The 16,932-nt window shown below is 41.0% G+C and overlaps 1 protein-coding gene across 3 annotated transcripts in view; it reads right to left on the bottom strand.

The window, feature by feature from the left end:
* The window catches only part of rai14 (retinoic acid induced 14), a 135,576-nt gene that overhangs the window by 24,295 nt on the left and 94,349 nt on the right, over positions 1-16,932 (bottom strand). For 2 of the 3 annotated variants that reach the window (XM_062972511.1, XM_062972510.1), the window contains exons 4-5: positions 4,612-4,700; positions 3,612-3,676 (exon numbers count right to left, since the gene is read on the bottom strand). In XM_062972511.1, the coding sequence (XP_062828581.1) occupies positions 3,612-3,676; positions 4,612-4,700 (154 nt within the window). Of the gene's footprint in view, positions 1-3,611; positions 3,677-4,611; positions 4,701-11,929; positions 11,965-16,932 lie in introns of those variants that run through there. The other variant, XM_062972512.1, reaches the window with a different exon arrangement.

The following is a 16,932-nucleotide window of genomic DNA, read 5'->3' on the forward strand; positions in this document are numbered from 1 at the left end:
CAGTCATTTTTGGTGAATTGCTTTCAAGAAGAAGTTCTGAAAGGCACTGAAAGCATTCTTAACGAGTTAGTGATACTTGAGCAATATAATGTTGGGGACTAGCAGAAGTTTCCTTCCAGTTTTCCAAGATTTCATGATTACAACTGTTTCTGTCTTCCTTGTGGATAGGCAGCCAATAACTTGCAGACAAGCACAGATCGTCACTTTGAGCAGCACGGTTCTAGAAGACTGGCACAAATGTTTTTTGAGGTGGAAACGTAGGATGACTCTACACTGTAGAATTAATACAGTTTGATATCACTTAAATTGCTATGGCTCAGTGCTATAGAATTATGTGCATTGTAATTTTGTAGGATCTTTAGCTTTCTCTTCCAACGAGTGCTGATGCCTCACCAGACTATAAATCCCGGGATCCCATAGCACTGAGCTATGAATGCGATTTCCTGCTTCTTGGCAGGGGATTGGACTGGATGGCCCATGAGGTCTCTTCCAACTCTATCATTCTATGCCAGTAAAGTATTGTCAAACTCCAATAATTTACAATGTAGAGGTACACTTGCTTTATTTTGTAGCTTTGGTGTTGAAGGAAGAGCTTGAAAACGTTATTTCGGGAAGCTGAAATTCCCAGAATGCTCCAGTTAGCATGGTCAAGGGAATTTTGAGTGTTGTAATTGCCACTACCACAATTCTTCCAAGTATTTGATCTACAACAGTGGTTCCAAACCTTTGGGCCTCCAGCTGTTTTGGACTTCAGCTCCCACAGTTCCTAACAACTGGTAAGCTGGTTGGAATTTCTGGGAATTGAAGTCCAAATCACCTAGAGGCCCAAAGGCTGGGAACCACTGATTTACAAGGACCGTGAGTGGATTATCCTCAGCTTGTTAAAAGTGGAAGTATACCCTAAGCAAGAGATGTGAGTAATGGCATAAAAATGAACTCTAAAATCTGTAATGAAAATGTAAGGTCTGTCTTATGGCTAATAGTTCTTTCCAAAAAGAAAATCATCATCATCATCATCATCATCATCATCATCATCATTTAATTACTTATTAATCGCCCTCCATCCACGATGCTCTAGGCAATTTACAAGATAAAATGGTAAAGGATAAAATACATACATACAAATATTGATAAAATTAACACAGATTAAAAGCTCTAGTAAAGAGCCAGGTCTTGAGTGCTAGGGTGAAAGGCCCTAACTCACGCATGGCTCTCATATGGGCCGCAAGGCATTCCATAAGGCAGGGGCAAAAATAGAAAAAGCTCTGCGCCTGGTCCTTTCCAAGTGCACTTCTCTAGGACCCGGTACATAAAGTAAGTCTCGTTGGGATGGTCGTTGCGACCTCCGATGATGGGAGAAGGAGAGACGGTCCCTAAGGTACGATGAGCCCTGGCCGTAAAGAATTTTAAAGGTCAGAACTAGCATCTTATATAGACCACGGCAATCAGTTGGAAGCCAATGCAGATGCTGCAGCACTGGTGTTATATGGCATTTCATGGGTGTTCTTGTGAGTAGCCTGGCTGCCGCATTCTGAACAATACGGAGCTTTCGGGTCGTGGACATCGGAAGGCCAACATACAGGGCGTTGCAATAGTCCAGCCTAGACGTGACCGTGGCATGGATGACTGTTGCCAGCACCTCATCAGATAGATAGGGTGCCAGTTGCCTCGCTTGTCGTAGGTGGAAAAAGGCCTGTTTGCTGGCAGCAGCGACTTGAGCTTCCATTGTCAGCTGCAAATCTAAAACGACACCCAGGCTCTTAACGGTAGGCGAAGGAGATAGGGCAGCACCATCGAAGGTGGGTAGCAAGTGGGCCAGACCAGTCGAGCGGCCATGCCAGAGAATCTCAGTCTTCGCCGGGTTCACCTTCAGTCTACTAGCACGTAGCCAGTTCGACAGAGCCTCCAGACATAAGGTGAAATTGTCTGGTATTGACGTTGCTCCAGGCTCCAAGCGCAGAAGGAGTTGGCTGTCGTCCGCATATTGATAGCAGTCTAGGCCGAAACTCCGAACCAAACTAGCAAGGGGTCTAACGTAGATGTTGAAGAGAAGAGGGGAGAGAATTGCACCTTGGGGTACTCCACATAGGAGGGGAGATCAGTCAGAGACTTGATCCATATACTCCACGCATTGGCTCCGGTTTCGCAGAAATGAGTTGAACCAATTGAGGGCCTGACTGCAAACTCTGGACATGGCAAGACGGTGAATCATTAGATCGTAGTCAATGGTGTCAAACGCTGCGGTAAGTTCGAGAAGTACCAGTAGCGCTGATCTGCCGCTATCAGACTGGCGACGAAGTTCATCTGTAATGGCAACCAGGACTGTCTCCGTCCCATGGCCAGGGCGGAAGCCTGACTGGAAAGCATCCAGGCCGGCTGTATCATGAAACTCTTTTCACAGGTAAACATGAAGAAGGTATTTTAATACCAAAATACAAATATAGAGGCCAATCCATCATTTCAGACACACTACCAAATGCATTAGCAGACAAATCAGACAAGAACTATTCTTAGTTGGGAAACTGAACCATCTTTCAGAATAAACACAGTGTTTGTTTTGGCAGCTACTGCGCTCATTACTCTTTAGGCCCACACTAAAACAGTTCTCTCAGATGCTACATCATCTATACCAGGCATGGACAAACTTCAATCCCCCAGATTTTTTGGGCTTCAACTCCCACAATTTCTAAGCCTATTGACTGTAAGGCTAAACATGCTCAGCTCTTTAAGCCGCTCCTCATTGGGCTTGTTCTCCAGACCCTTGATCATTTTAGTCTCCCTCATCTGGACACATTCCAACTTGTCAACATCTCCCTTCAATTGTGGTGCACAGAATGGGACACAGTGTGATTCCAGGTGTGGTCTGACCAAGGCAGAATAGAGAGGTAGCATGACTTTCCTGGATCTAGACACTAGACACCTATTTATGACTTCAACTCCTACAATTCCTAACAGCTGGTAAACTGGCTGGAATTTCTGGGAGTTGGAGTCCAAAATACCTGGAGGGCCAACGTTTGCCCATGCGTGGTCTATACATATCATATGCCACCATAGTGGATCCCTACCTACTGGATCGTAATAGTCAAAATCAAGCTGTGGCTCAGGCGTCAGGATCAACCCTACCACAGGGTAGTAAGGCAACAGTATCAATCAGCAGAGTCCTGATTGTTCCTCCTGAACTTCCCAACCCTTTTCTCTGTTGGTAGACAGAGCTCTGTATGCCATACAAAGTATTTTGAGTTTCCTTTCAAACTAGTCTGTTGTGGATACTTTCTCAATGCCACAGTAGAATAAAAGCACTCCAATCAACTTCTATGCATGTATTATGGAGACTGTCTGCATCTTATCCTCAGAAAGCCCAAGTCTTGTTTCACTCCTACCAACATCATCTAACTAGTTTTCACTATCTGAAGGAAAGCAATGAAGGACAACTTTGTTCAAGGCTCTCCTGATTCTCATGATCACAGGGTGCTTTATTAACATGAAGGATTTGATGGCAGACTCTTCTAACTCCCCCTTAAGAGGCTGCGTTAAAGAAAAACTTAAAAGCCTCCTTGTGTTTACCAGGAAATAGAAGTGTTACTGAAGAGAAACAAATCTAGATACTTCACCTGAAGCAGCCTCTTGATGCAATCTGGGTGGCTGTTCTTGGCAGCAAGATGTAAAGCGCTGTGCCCTGTGTAAACAGACATTGATTTCAGATACTGCAAGTACAGTGAGATGTGCTATTAAAACAAAAATGGCACTTAGAATTTGGAATAATGTGCAAGAAGTTTGCAGAGGAAGACTGCCTGTCCAGAATTGGAGAACTTGCTTGTTCTTTGTTTAAGTGTACCTATGATATATAAGGTGGCCAGAACTAACCATGTTGGCTAGAGGATTTGAGGAGCTACAGCTCTCTCAAACCACTTTTTCAAGTTATGTGTGTGACCTGGATAAGGAGGTAAATAAATGTATGTCAGGGAAGTCTTTTCTAGTGCATAGCATCAGTAAAGGATTGGTATAATAATGTCTTTAAAAAGAAACAAAAGGAATCCATCTGAGCATGCAGCTTGTTAAAAACTAACATTTAATGTATCCAGTGTGCCAAGAAACCACTACCTCCCTTTAAACCATAGCTAATGGATTAGAATTTGTGTATATATATCACAATTCAACAGCTTCTCTTTCCAATATTCCTTTAATTTTGTTGCTGCTGTTGAAGAATTGCTAACTTGGAGATCTGATCTGATATCCCGGAAGGCTGAGCCTTCTACAAGACTCGCTTATCCAAGGTTCTGGATTATCAAAGGCATTTTTGTAGTTAGTTTTCAATATATCATGATATTTTGGTGCTAAATTCGTAAATACAGAAATTACTACATAGCATTACTGCGTATTGAACTACTTTTTCTGTCAAATTTGTTGTATAACATGATGTTTTGGTGCTTAATTTGTAAAATCATAACCTAATTTGATGTTTAATAGGCTTTTCCTTAATCCCTCCTTATTATCCAAGATATTCGCTTATTCAAGGTTCTGCCGGCTCGTTTAGCTTGGATAAGTGAGACTCTACTGTATTTGTATACGCTGAGAAAAAGAAAAATGAGAGAAACACAAACACATGCATACCTGTTCCATCCTGTGAAGTTACATCCGCACCATGTGCCAACATGACCCTGATGCATTCTCCATGACCTTTGGACGCAGCCAGGTGAAAACTGGAAAGGAGGGGAAAGGTTACAGCTTATGTGGTTGAACCAGCTTATATTGATCTTCATCTTATCTTAGATCACTACATTGTAAAAAAAAAAACCTAATATGCAGTATTTACAATACACAATATCCTTGGTCAAATAAAACAATGTATAAAATAAATATATGATAATTTATTTTTGGTCTATATGGAATACATGGGAGGCTGCAACTGTATTGCAAAAATAGCTAAGAACCTAAAAATGAGTGGTCAGGTCAGTTCCAATATCACAACGAAGGTCATTCCACAAAGTGGGTGTCAACCCATTAAATGGCCTGCTCTGAACAATTGAAATTAGACCCAGGATAACACAGAACCACCAGGGTGGGATTCTCCAGATGACTCATGGACCAAGCAGGGCTACAAAGGAGAAAACAGCTCTCTTGGATTTTAAAAAAATGTGATTTTAAATTCTTCACATATATATTCTCAGTACAGTAGCCCTTACAATTACACTTGCATTGTTTTTAATACAGAGCACTCCCTGGAAAAATGCAAAGGATGGATAAACAAAATAAGCTGTGTAGTGCATTTTAACATAGATTAAGCTGTCTGGGAACCATTACCACTTGTCTCGTTCAGGAAGGGAGTTGTCAAGTGCACGGAGTTCATATATAATATTAAGCATACTCAATACATTCTTGAGCATACTTAATGCTAACCTGACTCAAGAGGCAGAGTGGAGTCAGGTGTTTATAAAAGCCTACAAATCACTATCAGGGGAAAAATGAGTAATTTACACACACATACAATGTTGATCCCTGATCAGCTTAACAGTCCTTTTTAGGTATTTCATGGTCTAGAAACTCTCTCTCCAACTCCCACCCACTCTCCCCTGGGAAGGGCAGGCTTTTCCACATTCAACTGCAAGGAGCTTCATTGTTCATGTGGGTTATAGAGCATGGATGTTAATTTCCTTCATATTGAAGGTGGAGGGCTGAAGCCAGAAAGGCAGTGACTCAGCTCAAGACCACCTACAGAGATGGGATTTTCACCGGTTTTCAAAAGCATGTGTGTTTTGTAAGAAAGGGAGAGTAAAAGTCAAGTCCTACACAAAAGGAAAGGAATGTTTGAAACACATCATAATAGTAGTTATACAACAGTATCCAAATGAAAAATATAGAATGGCTCTGTACCACTCGAGTCATCTGCACTGCTGATGTTGTGACTGCACCTTTAGGGATTATGGTTGATGGTGATGGAATTCGAAGAGGAAGAAAAAACCCTCGTGATGAGGGTTCACTGGAGGAGTTGCGCAGGAAGTGACTTAGAGAGCTATATGGGGGATCTTCTGAGGAAGATTCAGATGGGGAGATGGATGCTGAGGAACAGGTGGTGGCTGGGGAAGCGGGCACTGAATGGGCACAGCCACTGGAGATGTCTGGGGATTTGGGGCCTATGGATACTTCTGAACCTGGGGTTTCTGCAGGAGCTGATCCCAATTGGGATGCTTGGAGAAGGGAGGATGGTTCTTTAAGTGTTCATGGGGCTAAGTGTGGGCAGGATGATTGGGACTCCGACGAATTGCTAGGTACTCCAGATCCACGAGCTCTAGCTGTGTGGAGTTCAGACTCTGAGTAGATTTGGGACACCTGGTGTTTGGGTGTGAGTGTTTGGTCACCCAGGAGGAAGGGGAATAAAATGGGAATGTTTGGCCACTGCACTTTGCGTGTGGCAAGGTGTTGCTGAGGCGCCATTGGGATCTTTGTGTTTCCATGAAGACTGGACTTGGACTATGATTTGAATCTGCCGATATCACCTAGCTTGGCTCTCGCTGTGTCTTATCGTGGACCTGTTTTGGATGACTGCACCCTCTTCGGACTTTGGATTGAATTTGACCTGGCTTCTGTCTACTCCCTCTGACTGATGGCTACTCCCGGCTTCTGACTATTGGTTTGTCTTTCGGAATTTCTGCTGCCTCCTGACCTGACCTTGGATTCTTCTGACGACGGCTATTCATCATCCCTTTGAGGTTTTCGGCTTATCTGCACTGTGGAAGCAGCTTTATTGCTTTTCTAGTTTGTTTATTTTCCAGCAATTAACTCTATTTGTTTTCCAAAGCTGAATTGAAGCGTTATTTAGTTTTTTATTGAATCCCAGCATGGGAAATTAGCGTGACTCGTTTTTGAGTTATTATTGTCCAATCTACTCTCGAAACACTGAAAAGTGAAGTGTTTCAAGGATATTTCCTGTGTTTATGTTATTTTCTGTTTTGTATGCTAACTGGCGTCTGACTCTTGACAGATGAAGCAAAGTATTAGTGGACTTGGTCAGGTACTCAAAAAGAAAACCAGTGACAACTTCATGAAGAAGTGTCACATACACATACAGATAATGCACACACACATGTAACACAAACTCAGCTTCCAAGTAGCATATTAAGTGACAGTACTATCAGTAACGTCATTTGGGGGGGGGGGGGGTGACACACAATTAACAGAATAATGATGGTTGATGTTGAGTTGTTTTTACTGTAATGTAAATGTTACTTGTTTTTAGGTGATCCTTTTGAAAGGGATTTCTTGAGGTTTGGCTATTTTTATTGGCTTAAAACGATGATACATTAACCCAAAATTCACAAATATTGTGACTGGATGGGACTGGAACCTGGATCTCTCAAATCCAAGTTTAACCACCAACACTGGCTCACTTACTTAAATTTAAGACTAAAAGGTACTATGTAAGATTGTTTCCTGTGTTGTAGTTTCACTTCACATTTCCTCACCTCTACTGAAGCAACAGAAACATGTAACGGCAAAGCATGTGTTATGAATGGGGAACTGTTAGTAGTAGGGGGATAGCAGTAGCCCCATGTAGGACCCTGGAGACCCACTGAAAATCATGCCTTTCACCTGTCAATGCATGTTATAATAGGTTAAGTCTTATGGGGAGGTATCCAAAAAGAAAAACATTTTTAGATTTTTTTAAAACAAAAAATGTTCCCAACAAGTGGCATAGGTAAAGGTAAAGGTTTCCCCTGATGTTAAGTCCAGTTGTGACCAACTCTGGTGGTTGGTGCTCATCTCCATTTCTAAGCCGAAGAGCCAGCGTTGTCCATAGACATCTCCAGGTCATGTGGCCAGCATGACTACATGGAGCTCCGTTACAAGTGGCATGGGGCTACGTTTTGCCGATAGGGTTCATCAAGAGGAAGGACATGAATTTGGTGGCAGTTCCATGATATGTTCAACACCTTGTTACAAACACTGCTTCAACTACTCACACAGTAGTTTGAGACAAATGAAACAGTAAAATCGTCAAACATAAGTTGGGCCCCACAGGCTTAAGGACTATTATTCCTAGAATTTCCCAACATCGATGTTGATGAGGACTAATTACAGTTGTGAGCCAAAAAAATCCTGATGACCATAGTTGTCCACTCCTGCCATAAATAATGAGCAAATTAAGTGTTCAAAACCTATCTCATTCTTTTAAAAGAAAAATAATACAAGTGAAGATGCAATGGAGTCCAATGAAAGAATACATTTTTGGATGGGAATTGTATTTGGGCACAGCTGGGAATGAAAACTTTCTCATCATGGCACGAACAAATTCATCTTTATAAACAGTTTGTTCTCAATGTTCCCCAAATCCTCAAAACTTGCTTGGACAAGAAGACACCACAAGATCTCGGCCAAAGGTACAGCTCCTAACTTTGCTAGGAGAAGGCATGGGGAAAACATTCAAACAAAATAAAATCCATTAAACTCAAGAGACGTTTACAAAAAGAAAGAGGGGCTGAAACGTGGAAACCACACTTATAGGGTGTTTATATTTCAACAGCATTTGCTATAATTAAAACACTTGTATAGTAAAAACTTGGCTAAAGCAATGACAGCATTGAACTTTATGGCCAATTCCTTTGTTTGCATAAGGAACATTGCCAAGTGTAACACACTTCACTGTAATGGTTTGATTTCCACTTAAATACAAACAAGGGTGGCGGGGGAGAGAGAAACCTTAGTGAAAGCCAAGTAAGAAAGCTCCTTTATTCTTCATAATTCAGAGATTTGAGGGGAACATGATTATTTTCTAACTGGGGCAAGCTCCTAAAGCAGCTCCACTGGCTCCCGACAAGTTTCAATTCAAAGTGCAGGTGATTACCTATAAAGCCCTATACGCTTTGGGTCTAACCTATCTTTGAGACCGTATCTCCTTCTGTGAACTGGCACAGGCATTAAGATCTGCAGGGGAGGTCATTCTCTCGGTCCCACCACCGTCTCAAATACAGTTGGTAGGGACGAGAGAGAGGACCTTCTCGGTGGTGGTGCCCCGGCTCTGGAATGCCCTTCCACAATAAAGGCTAGCCCCGTCATTTCAAGCCTTCCGTTCTAACTTAAAAACATGGCCTTTTAAGCAAGCCTTTGCTCTTATGTAGGTTTTAAAGGATTAGTCCAAGGACTTCCTGTGAGCATCACATCAACACTGGGTAATGTCAATCGAAACAACTTGTTTTTATCTGCAACTATGACTGCATTTTATGAATTTTAATGTTTTACATTGTAATTATGTGTGTGATTGTAATTCTATGGTTTTATCATTTTAGATTTATGTATTGTCTATATGCAGCACTTTACTGCATTTTGTTAGCTGCCCTGAGTCCCTTTGGGGAGATGGTGGCGGGGTAGAAATAACGTTTATTATTATTATTATTATTATTATTATTATTATTATTATTATTATTATTATTTTATTGTATGACACAGCAAACAAGATAGACATGCTGGATTTCGCATCACAAAATCACAAGCCGAACACTTCCCAAGTGTCTAGGACTGTGTGATGTCTTTTCGGATGATGCGTGCAGATCCCAGTAGGGTGGCCTTTTGCAGTTGGCAGATCGCGATTTTGTCAATGTCTATTGTTTCCAAATGCCGGCTGAGATCTTTTGGTATGGCACCCAGTGTGCCCATCACCACCGGGACCACCTGCACTGGTTTCTGCCAGAGTCTTTGAAGTTCGATCTTGAGATCCTGATAGCGGCTGAGTTTTTCCTGTTGTTTTTCGTCAATGCAACTGTCACCTGGGATGGCAACATCAAGTATTATTATTATTATTATTATTATTATTATTATTATTATTATTATTGTTATTATTATTATTATTATTTGTCCACAATGGTAAATTGCTGGATGGAAGGAAGACACTAAAACAAAGAAATCAATTATCTGGGAATAGAATGCATGTTTTTATTCTGTGATCTTTTCTGACGACAATATTTAGTTGTGTGGAATCTATTGCAAATCTAATGCAAGTCTGAAAGTTTGTTTAAAGAAAACAGTCCATCTGCCTTTGTTAATTTTATCAGATTTCTACATATCACACTAGACCTGAAAATCAACCATCCAGGAAAGGATTGGCTTTGGTTTTGATAACTTCAATAGATCAATCAAACTTGTATACAGATAGTAAAAGCTACTTTTTGAACTGACCGACTCTCCAGTCAGTATAGCCCCTGACCACAAAGTTTAACAAGCTCATCTGTACAAGTACATAACTTTAGTCCTGAGAAATCTATAAACTGAATATCATCGGCATTTGCTATGATCTCGCAACAGCACTCTACATTATTCTAAAATAATAATATTTTAGGTCTGGAGGACTAGAAAGATTTTCTTTTGGCAACCCTTCCACACTTTACTCCAAAGTGGAACATCCATGGTAACAAACCAGGAGGAGCTTGGTTGCCATTCAGTGTTGTGGACTGGGTAAGCATTGCTTCCTGAGGCCAACCTGGACCAGGAAGCAATGATAAAAGGATCACTTGGTTGCAAGGCCTTTGACTGATGATCACACTAAAGATGGCCATTCAAAACCAGAAGGGAAGAGCTCATTGAATGTGACAGTTTCTCATTCAATTAAGAGTTGAGAACGATCTCTCAAAGATGTTTTAAATTTGGATTCCTGCCCTGGAAGTGGTAGGACGAGATTACCATGGAAGTAGTCATCCAATGGACTAACTCATGCAAGGTGGTCTGAAACCTGAGATCTGTTTCTCTATAGTGGCATCCCAACCATAGTATTGTTTCCTAAGAGAAGCCAAGCCCTATTCCCCATGACCTTCAGTAGTTTGACAACAGTTTAACGGCCATGGCTCAATGCTATGAAATCCTGGGAGTTGAAGTTTGCTGCACCACCGGCATACCACCTCAATGATTCCATAACACTGAGCCATGGCAGTTAAAGTGGTCTCAGACTTCATTAATTCTATCCTGTTGAGGCATGCCAAGCTGGTCTTTTTTATTTTCTTAGTGTTTTGTGTGTGTGTGTGTGTGTGTGTGAAAATATTGTTTTACAAATCTGATTTCAAACATTATTTTTAACTTGTTTTGTCTGTTTTGATTTGCTGTACATTTCCCTGGGAGATCCTGGCAGCTGAGAGGCAATAGACAAATACTTATATAAGTAAATAAACCCTACAATTCTATGAATCTGGGTTGAGCTCCAGATATATTTAGTTTCAAATAAGCACCCTTTGGAGTACATGCTAGTTTCTGAGTGAAATCATCCCCTCTATAAAGCAAACTGTTTTCATCTCCACTCCCTTCCCCCTTTTTCCTGGTGTGCATGTTCAGTCTCTTTTGAAAGATGCAGGATTTGCTTGCCAACAACTCCCCTGATTGATGGCCTCCTGAAGGACAAATAGCTCGACACAAGCAGACAAGATTGGAAAAAGAAAGATGCCAGGGCTGTCAGAGCCTCTACAACAGTGATGATAAACCAGAATAAACCCCAAGAGGCAGGAGTTGGGAGTTGCTTATCACTATTTTAAGGATAGCTGGCCATATATTAAGGCATGCTCCCTTTTTCAGCTGCTATGGCTCTGAGCCCTTGGGCTTCCAGGAGAGTTGAAGGAAAGGACAGAATTAAATCCCTTCTACTTTCTGTCTTTTGCTCTAAGCTCAAGGACTCTTTTCGTCTGCAACTTACACTTCAACATGGCCAAACTAGTTGAAATCTCGATCCCATTCCCGCAACATTGCCTTAGTCCTCTTTAGCAATTGCAATAAATCAAAAAGTATTAGAAATGGAGATGAGCACCAACCTCCAGAGTTGGACACGACTAGACTTAATGTCAGGGGAAAACCTTCACCTTTACCTTTACTATAGAAACACAAAATACAGTATCTCATGAAAGCCTTTTTTTAAAAAAAAAACAAACCCAAAAAACTGATTTTTAAAATATCAACTTACTTTCCCAAACTGTTTGTCATTTACAAGTAGCAATATGTAAATATGTGCAAGAATTCATTCTCTCTCTCTCTCTCTCTCTCTCTCTCTCTCTCTCTCTCTCTCTCTCTCTCTCTCTCTGGGACTGCTCCCTTGATGTATTCGTGACATCATCATAGACTTCTTATAAAGATCAGGAGACCTTTATGACCTCATAGAATTTCTCCATGCCTGATGTTCTCATATTGAAGCTTCTCTAACAGAAGTATTTCTGCTTGACTACCACGCCGTCAGGATGTTTGCTTTTGCGCTTCTGTTGGGGTCTGTTGGGGTCTGCCTCTGTGACGAAACACCAGCCTGGGCAACCACTGGCTTTGATTTGCCACCAAAGGAACGGCAGCAGAAGGAACCTTCCAATGTCTGCATATTTGGTTTAGATAGATTTGGTTTAGAAATGCTTATTTGTGGTGCATTGGTACTTGTTCCAGTGATTGACCTCGCTATCATTTACATTTTACGGAAAGACAAGGAAAACATTAAGGTAAGATTTATATATATGCATTATACACTGAACAGTATAGTCCACCCATTTGAGTGTCTGACATATTTTATTTTATTTGCATATTTCTAATGAAAATGTATTTGCATTGCTCTCTACTCCTGCAAGAACCACCTTCCAAAAAGGTTACAGCACTTTTTACAGGTCTCCTCCCTGTATTTAACAGCAGACTGACACTTTGAGAAAATGTCCCTTTAGTCTGTGCTTTCTATGCTTACACATCAGGCTTCTGTTAAGAGGCACAAAGATAGGGAGAGTAAAACAAAATGGTCATTTCGATAAACCTCTATTTCTTTTTCCCCATAAGTTGATACAATGATCTTGTTTTGTCATTTTTCCCAGGCCAATCAGGGCAAGACCGAGACTGCACCAGCTGCTGAAGAAGTGAAACCTGAATGGATCCAGAAGCATACAGAACTGCTTGAACAGTTGGTGAAAAACACCCACAAGCTCAACAAATACATCAAGTTGTATATCCTACGCCATCAGAGGAAAACTGAAATCAGAACAAGAAGAAAGATCTATGAAAATGAGAGCAAGGATTCGATTCCAATGTGTTCCTGTGCCAGTTCTGGTCAAGAAGAAGGAAGAAGGGGAAAAAGGGGAAAGGGGAGGGGGGAAAAGGGGAGGGGAGGAGGGAAAAATCAAAAAGGGGTTTAGGAAAGGTAAACGGGGATGGGAAAGAGGGGGGTGGAGGGGTGGGGGTAGTATTTACTATAATTAGAGTGCCTATTCTTTACTTTCATTTGTTCAGTAATCTGTATATATAATAAAGTCAGTGTTTGTATATGCATACGGGCATGTATGTATGTATCTGTGTATGTAGCAGCTTTCTGATTGGCAGCCACTTTCACGGGCCACTATGAACGCCAGGAACAACGGACCTGGCCCACACTGCACACATAACCCCCATGACCCACATTACATCCTGGTGCCGTTTGGGGGAGGAGGGACCATGGATGGTGGGATTTGCAGTACTTTCAATCACTTTGGTTCCCATGGACCACTGCGATGCCCACCAGTGACGGAACTGGACCAAACTTGGCAGATAGAACTCCCATGACCTTATTTATAACCTGGTGCAGTATGGGGAGGATGGACCATGGATGATGGGATTTGCAATACCTTCACTCACTTCCTGAGACAACTGCAACTGCTAGGAATGACAGGACTGGACCAAACTTGGCATATATATCTCAAATAACACACTTTACACGCTGCAGCAGTTTGGGAGAGGATGGACCAAGGATTATGGGATTTGTAGTACCTTCACCCAATTCACCTCCCACAGATCATTGCGACACCCATGAATGAGGGAACTGGACCAAACTTAGCACACAGATGCAATGTCTTTCACATAAGAAAGAACTTGCACACAAGGATATCTGTAACTGTTTGGACAAAACCTCTCAATGGGGGAGTCGTTCTGCAGGATGTTCAAAAGTTCACTGACTTCAACTTCAAAATGGAGACAAACCTACTTTTTTGTGCCTCACCTTTAGATTCTCCCTGGCAGCCCTTTTTACTAAGTGAAAATGTCGGGCTGTGATCTCATGTTCTTGGAAACTGTGAAGATGGCATGTAGAGAGCCTTGTGGCACCGCCAGCATGTGCAGACATTTTGAACATACATTTTGTAGTTTTCAACAAAATACAAGAAAGGCATCTGTCACTCATACTATCCTTCACACCTTGCTTCCTCTCAATTCTTCTGGAGTCCCTGTGAAACATAAAGCAGCTTGAGGACACCCCGGCCACAGCCTTGCTCCTAGGTTTTCTCAGAGGATTTGCCTTTACCTTCCTCTTAAGTATAACTTGCCCAGCACCACACAGTGCAGTTCCAAGGTTGAATAGGTATGACATCCATTTAGAAACTGAATGTACTCTCATTTGTCCTTTGGCTTGGTATAATATAGAATGGGAATGAAGGCAAAGTACATTGTAGCTACAAATCAACTATTTTCCCTCGGTTTCTCCCTCTGCCTCTCCGGGCCCTTCCACACAACCATACAACCCAGAATATCAAGGTAGATACTGAACTATATCTACTTTGAACTGGATTATCTGAGTCCACACTGCCATATAATCCAGTTCAATGTGGATTTTATACAGCTGTGTGGAAGAGGCCTCTGTCATGTGCATTAGTGAGATGCATTAAAGAAGATGTATCAGGGAAACAGACAGCCACAGTGGACGATATGTATAGTGTTCTGTTCTAACTACCTGAAAATGAATATAACTACACAGAGCTACTTTGCAGCACTGCCTGAATTACAGCCCTTCCACGTGCAATGCGACTATAATAATAAATTTATCTGAATTCTCAGGATAATTTTGCCTTCACTGCAATCTTTTGCATTATGGTAGCATCTTTACTTTGCTCTTCAATCACAACTACTCTTAACAGTCTGAATTTCTGATTAGATTTTGGGAGGAATAATGATAATTTCTCCATTAGGGAAGTTTTCAAAAATGGCTTTAAAATATATTTTTTCAAGTTTCTTCTTCAGACAACAAACATGTCAGCCATTGCCTGAATTTCATATATTGGATGAGCATTGAACCGTGAGTTGAGAATATGGGCTACTTTTCCATAAAAGAAATGGAGAAGCCAGTGTTTGCACATTTGGGTACTGCACAGCCTGGAATAGGAATGAGGAAACTGTGACTCCAAGGTTTGTTGACATGCATTTTGAAATATACAGGCAATCCCCAAGTTATGAACAAGATAGGCCCTGTACTCACTTTCTGTCCCTGTGATCATTGGATTTTGAATAAAATTGGCTTGCTGCGGAAACAAAGATTGGCTCCTTCTATAGAGCTGAATAAAATGCACACTGAAGTGGATTATATGGCAGTGTGGACTCAAGATAATCCAGTTCAAAGCAGATAATATAAATTATAAATGGGTTATATAGCTGTGTGGAAGGGCCTTGAGTCTACAATGCCATGTAATCCAGTGCAAATTAGATAATCTGTATTTTATAGGCAGTGGGGAAGAGAGAGTGAGGCCTGAGTAGGTTGCTAGGAGACCAAGTGGGCGGAGCTTAGTCTTCTAACTGGCAGCAATTGGCTAAAGACAATTATTCCTCTCCCTCTAATTAGGACTTTATTTTTCTTTTCTTTTTGTTGTCGGAACGTAGGGGCAAGGATGGTGGATTGTGCTGACAAATTTCTAGGTTCTGGGGCTTGTACTTTTGTTGTTTAGTGGCAGGGGAGGACACCATTTGTCTTTTATATATACAGTAGTGTCTCACTTATCCAACATAAACGGGCCAGCAGAATGTTGGATAAGCGAATATGTTGGATAATAAGGAGGCATTAAGGAAAACCCTATTAAACATAAAATTAGGTTATGATTTTACAAATTAAGCACCAAAACATCATGTTATACAACAAATTTGACAGAAAAAGTAGTTCAATATGCAGTAATGCTATGTAGTAATTACTGTATTTACCAATTTAGCACCAAAATATCATGATGTATTGAAAACATTGACTACAAAGATGCGTTGGATAATCCAGAATGTTGGATAAGCGAGTGTTGGATACGTGAGACTCTACTGTATAGATTTCCATGTTCCTATATATATATACATTAATTTTATATATGAATTTTATATGAATTTTACCCTCACATGTTTGCAAGTGCAGAGGGAAAATGTGTGTGCGCGCGCACACACACAGATGTCTAGATAGATATAAACATTGATAAATAGGGCTTACAAATATTGCAGGAGGAAAATGCACATAGAGAGGATTTGCAAAGGTTTCAGGGGGAAATACACATGTGAAATTAGTATATATAATGATAGCTCTATATCTAGCTCTGCATTGTTTATGTAGGCATTATATGTTTGCCCGTTACTATGTTGGAAGCTGGCCTGAGTCCCCAGGGAGAGATAGATAGGGCAGGGTACAAATAAAGCTGTTGATGATGATGATTATAAAGTTATTGTTGCTTTTCCACTTATAGAGTTAGTTTACTGTTTTTCTTTGAAATACAGTAAATATTCAAAACATTTAACCCACTGATGCCTCAATTAATGTAATTTTATTGGTATCTAAATTTATTTTTGAAATTTACCAGTAGCTGCTGCATTTCCCACCCTCGGCTTATACTCGAGTCAATAAGTTTTCCCAGTTTTTTGTGGTAAAATTAGGTGCCTCAGCTTAAATTCAGGTCGGCTTATACTTGAGTATATACGGTAATTTTTTTTAACAGAAGAAAGGAAATAACTGAAATTACTCTTTGTTACCTTTGAGAAGTAACTGCAAATGTGAAGGGTTGACCATATTAAGCAGCACTATGACAGAAGTCCCTGGCTTCAGTTTGAAATAGACCTTAGGACAATGACTCTTTTGAACTCTATCTCCTGCAATCCATCCCAAAACAAACTGGGAAAGTTTCTTTATTGTATTATATCCCCTGTAACAACCCAACTGGGCCTTCACCCTTCACCTCTATT

The sequence above is a fragment of the Anolis carolinensis genome, chromosome 2 (assembly GCF_035594765.1).
Source record: "Anolis carolinensis isolate JA03-04 chromosome 2, rAnoCar3.1.pri, whole genome shotgun sequence".
Classification (NCBI taxonomy): domain Eukaryota; kingdom Metazoa; phylum Chordata; class Lepidosauria; order Squamata; family Dactyloidae; genus Anolis; species Anolis carolinensis.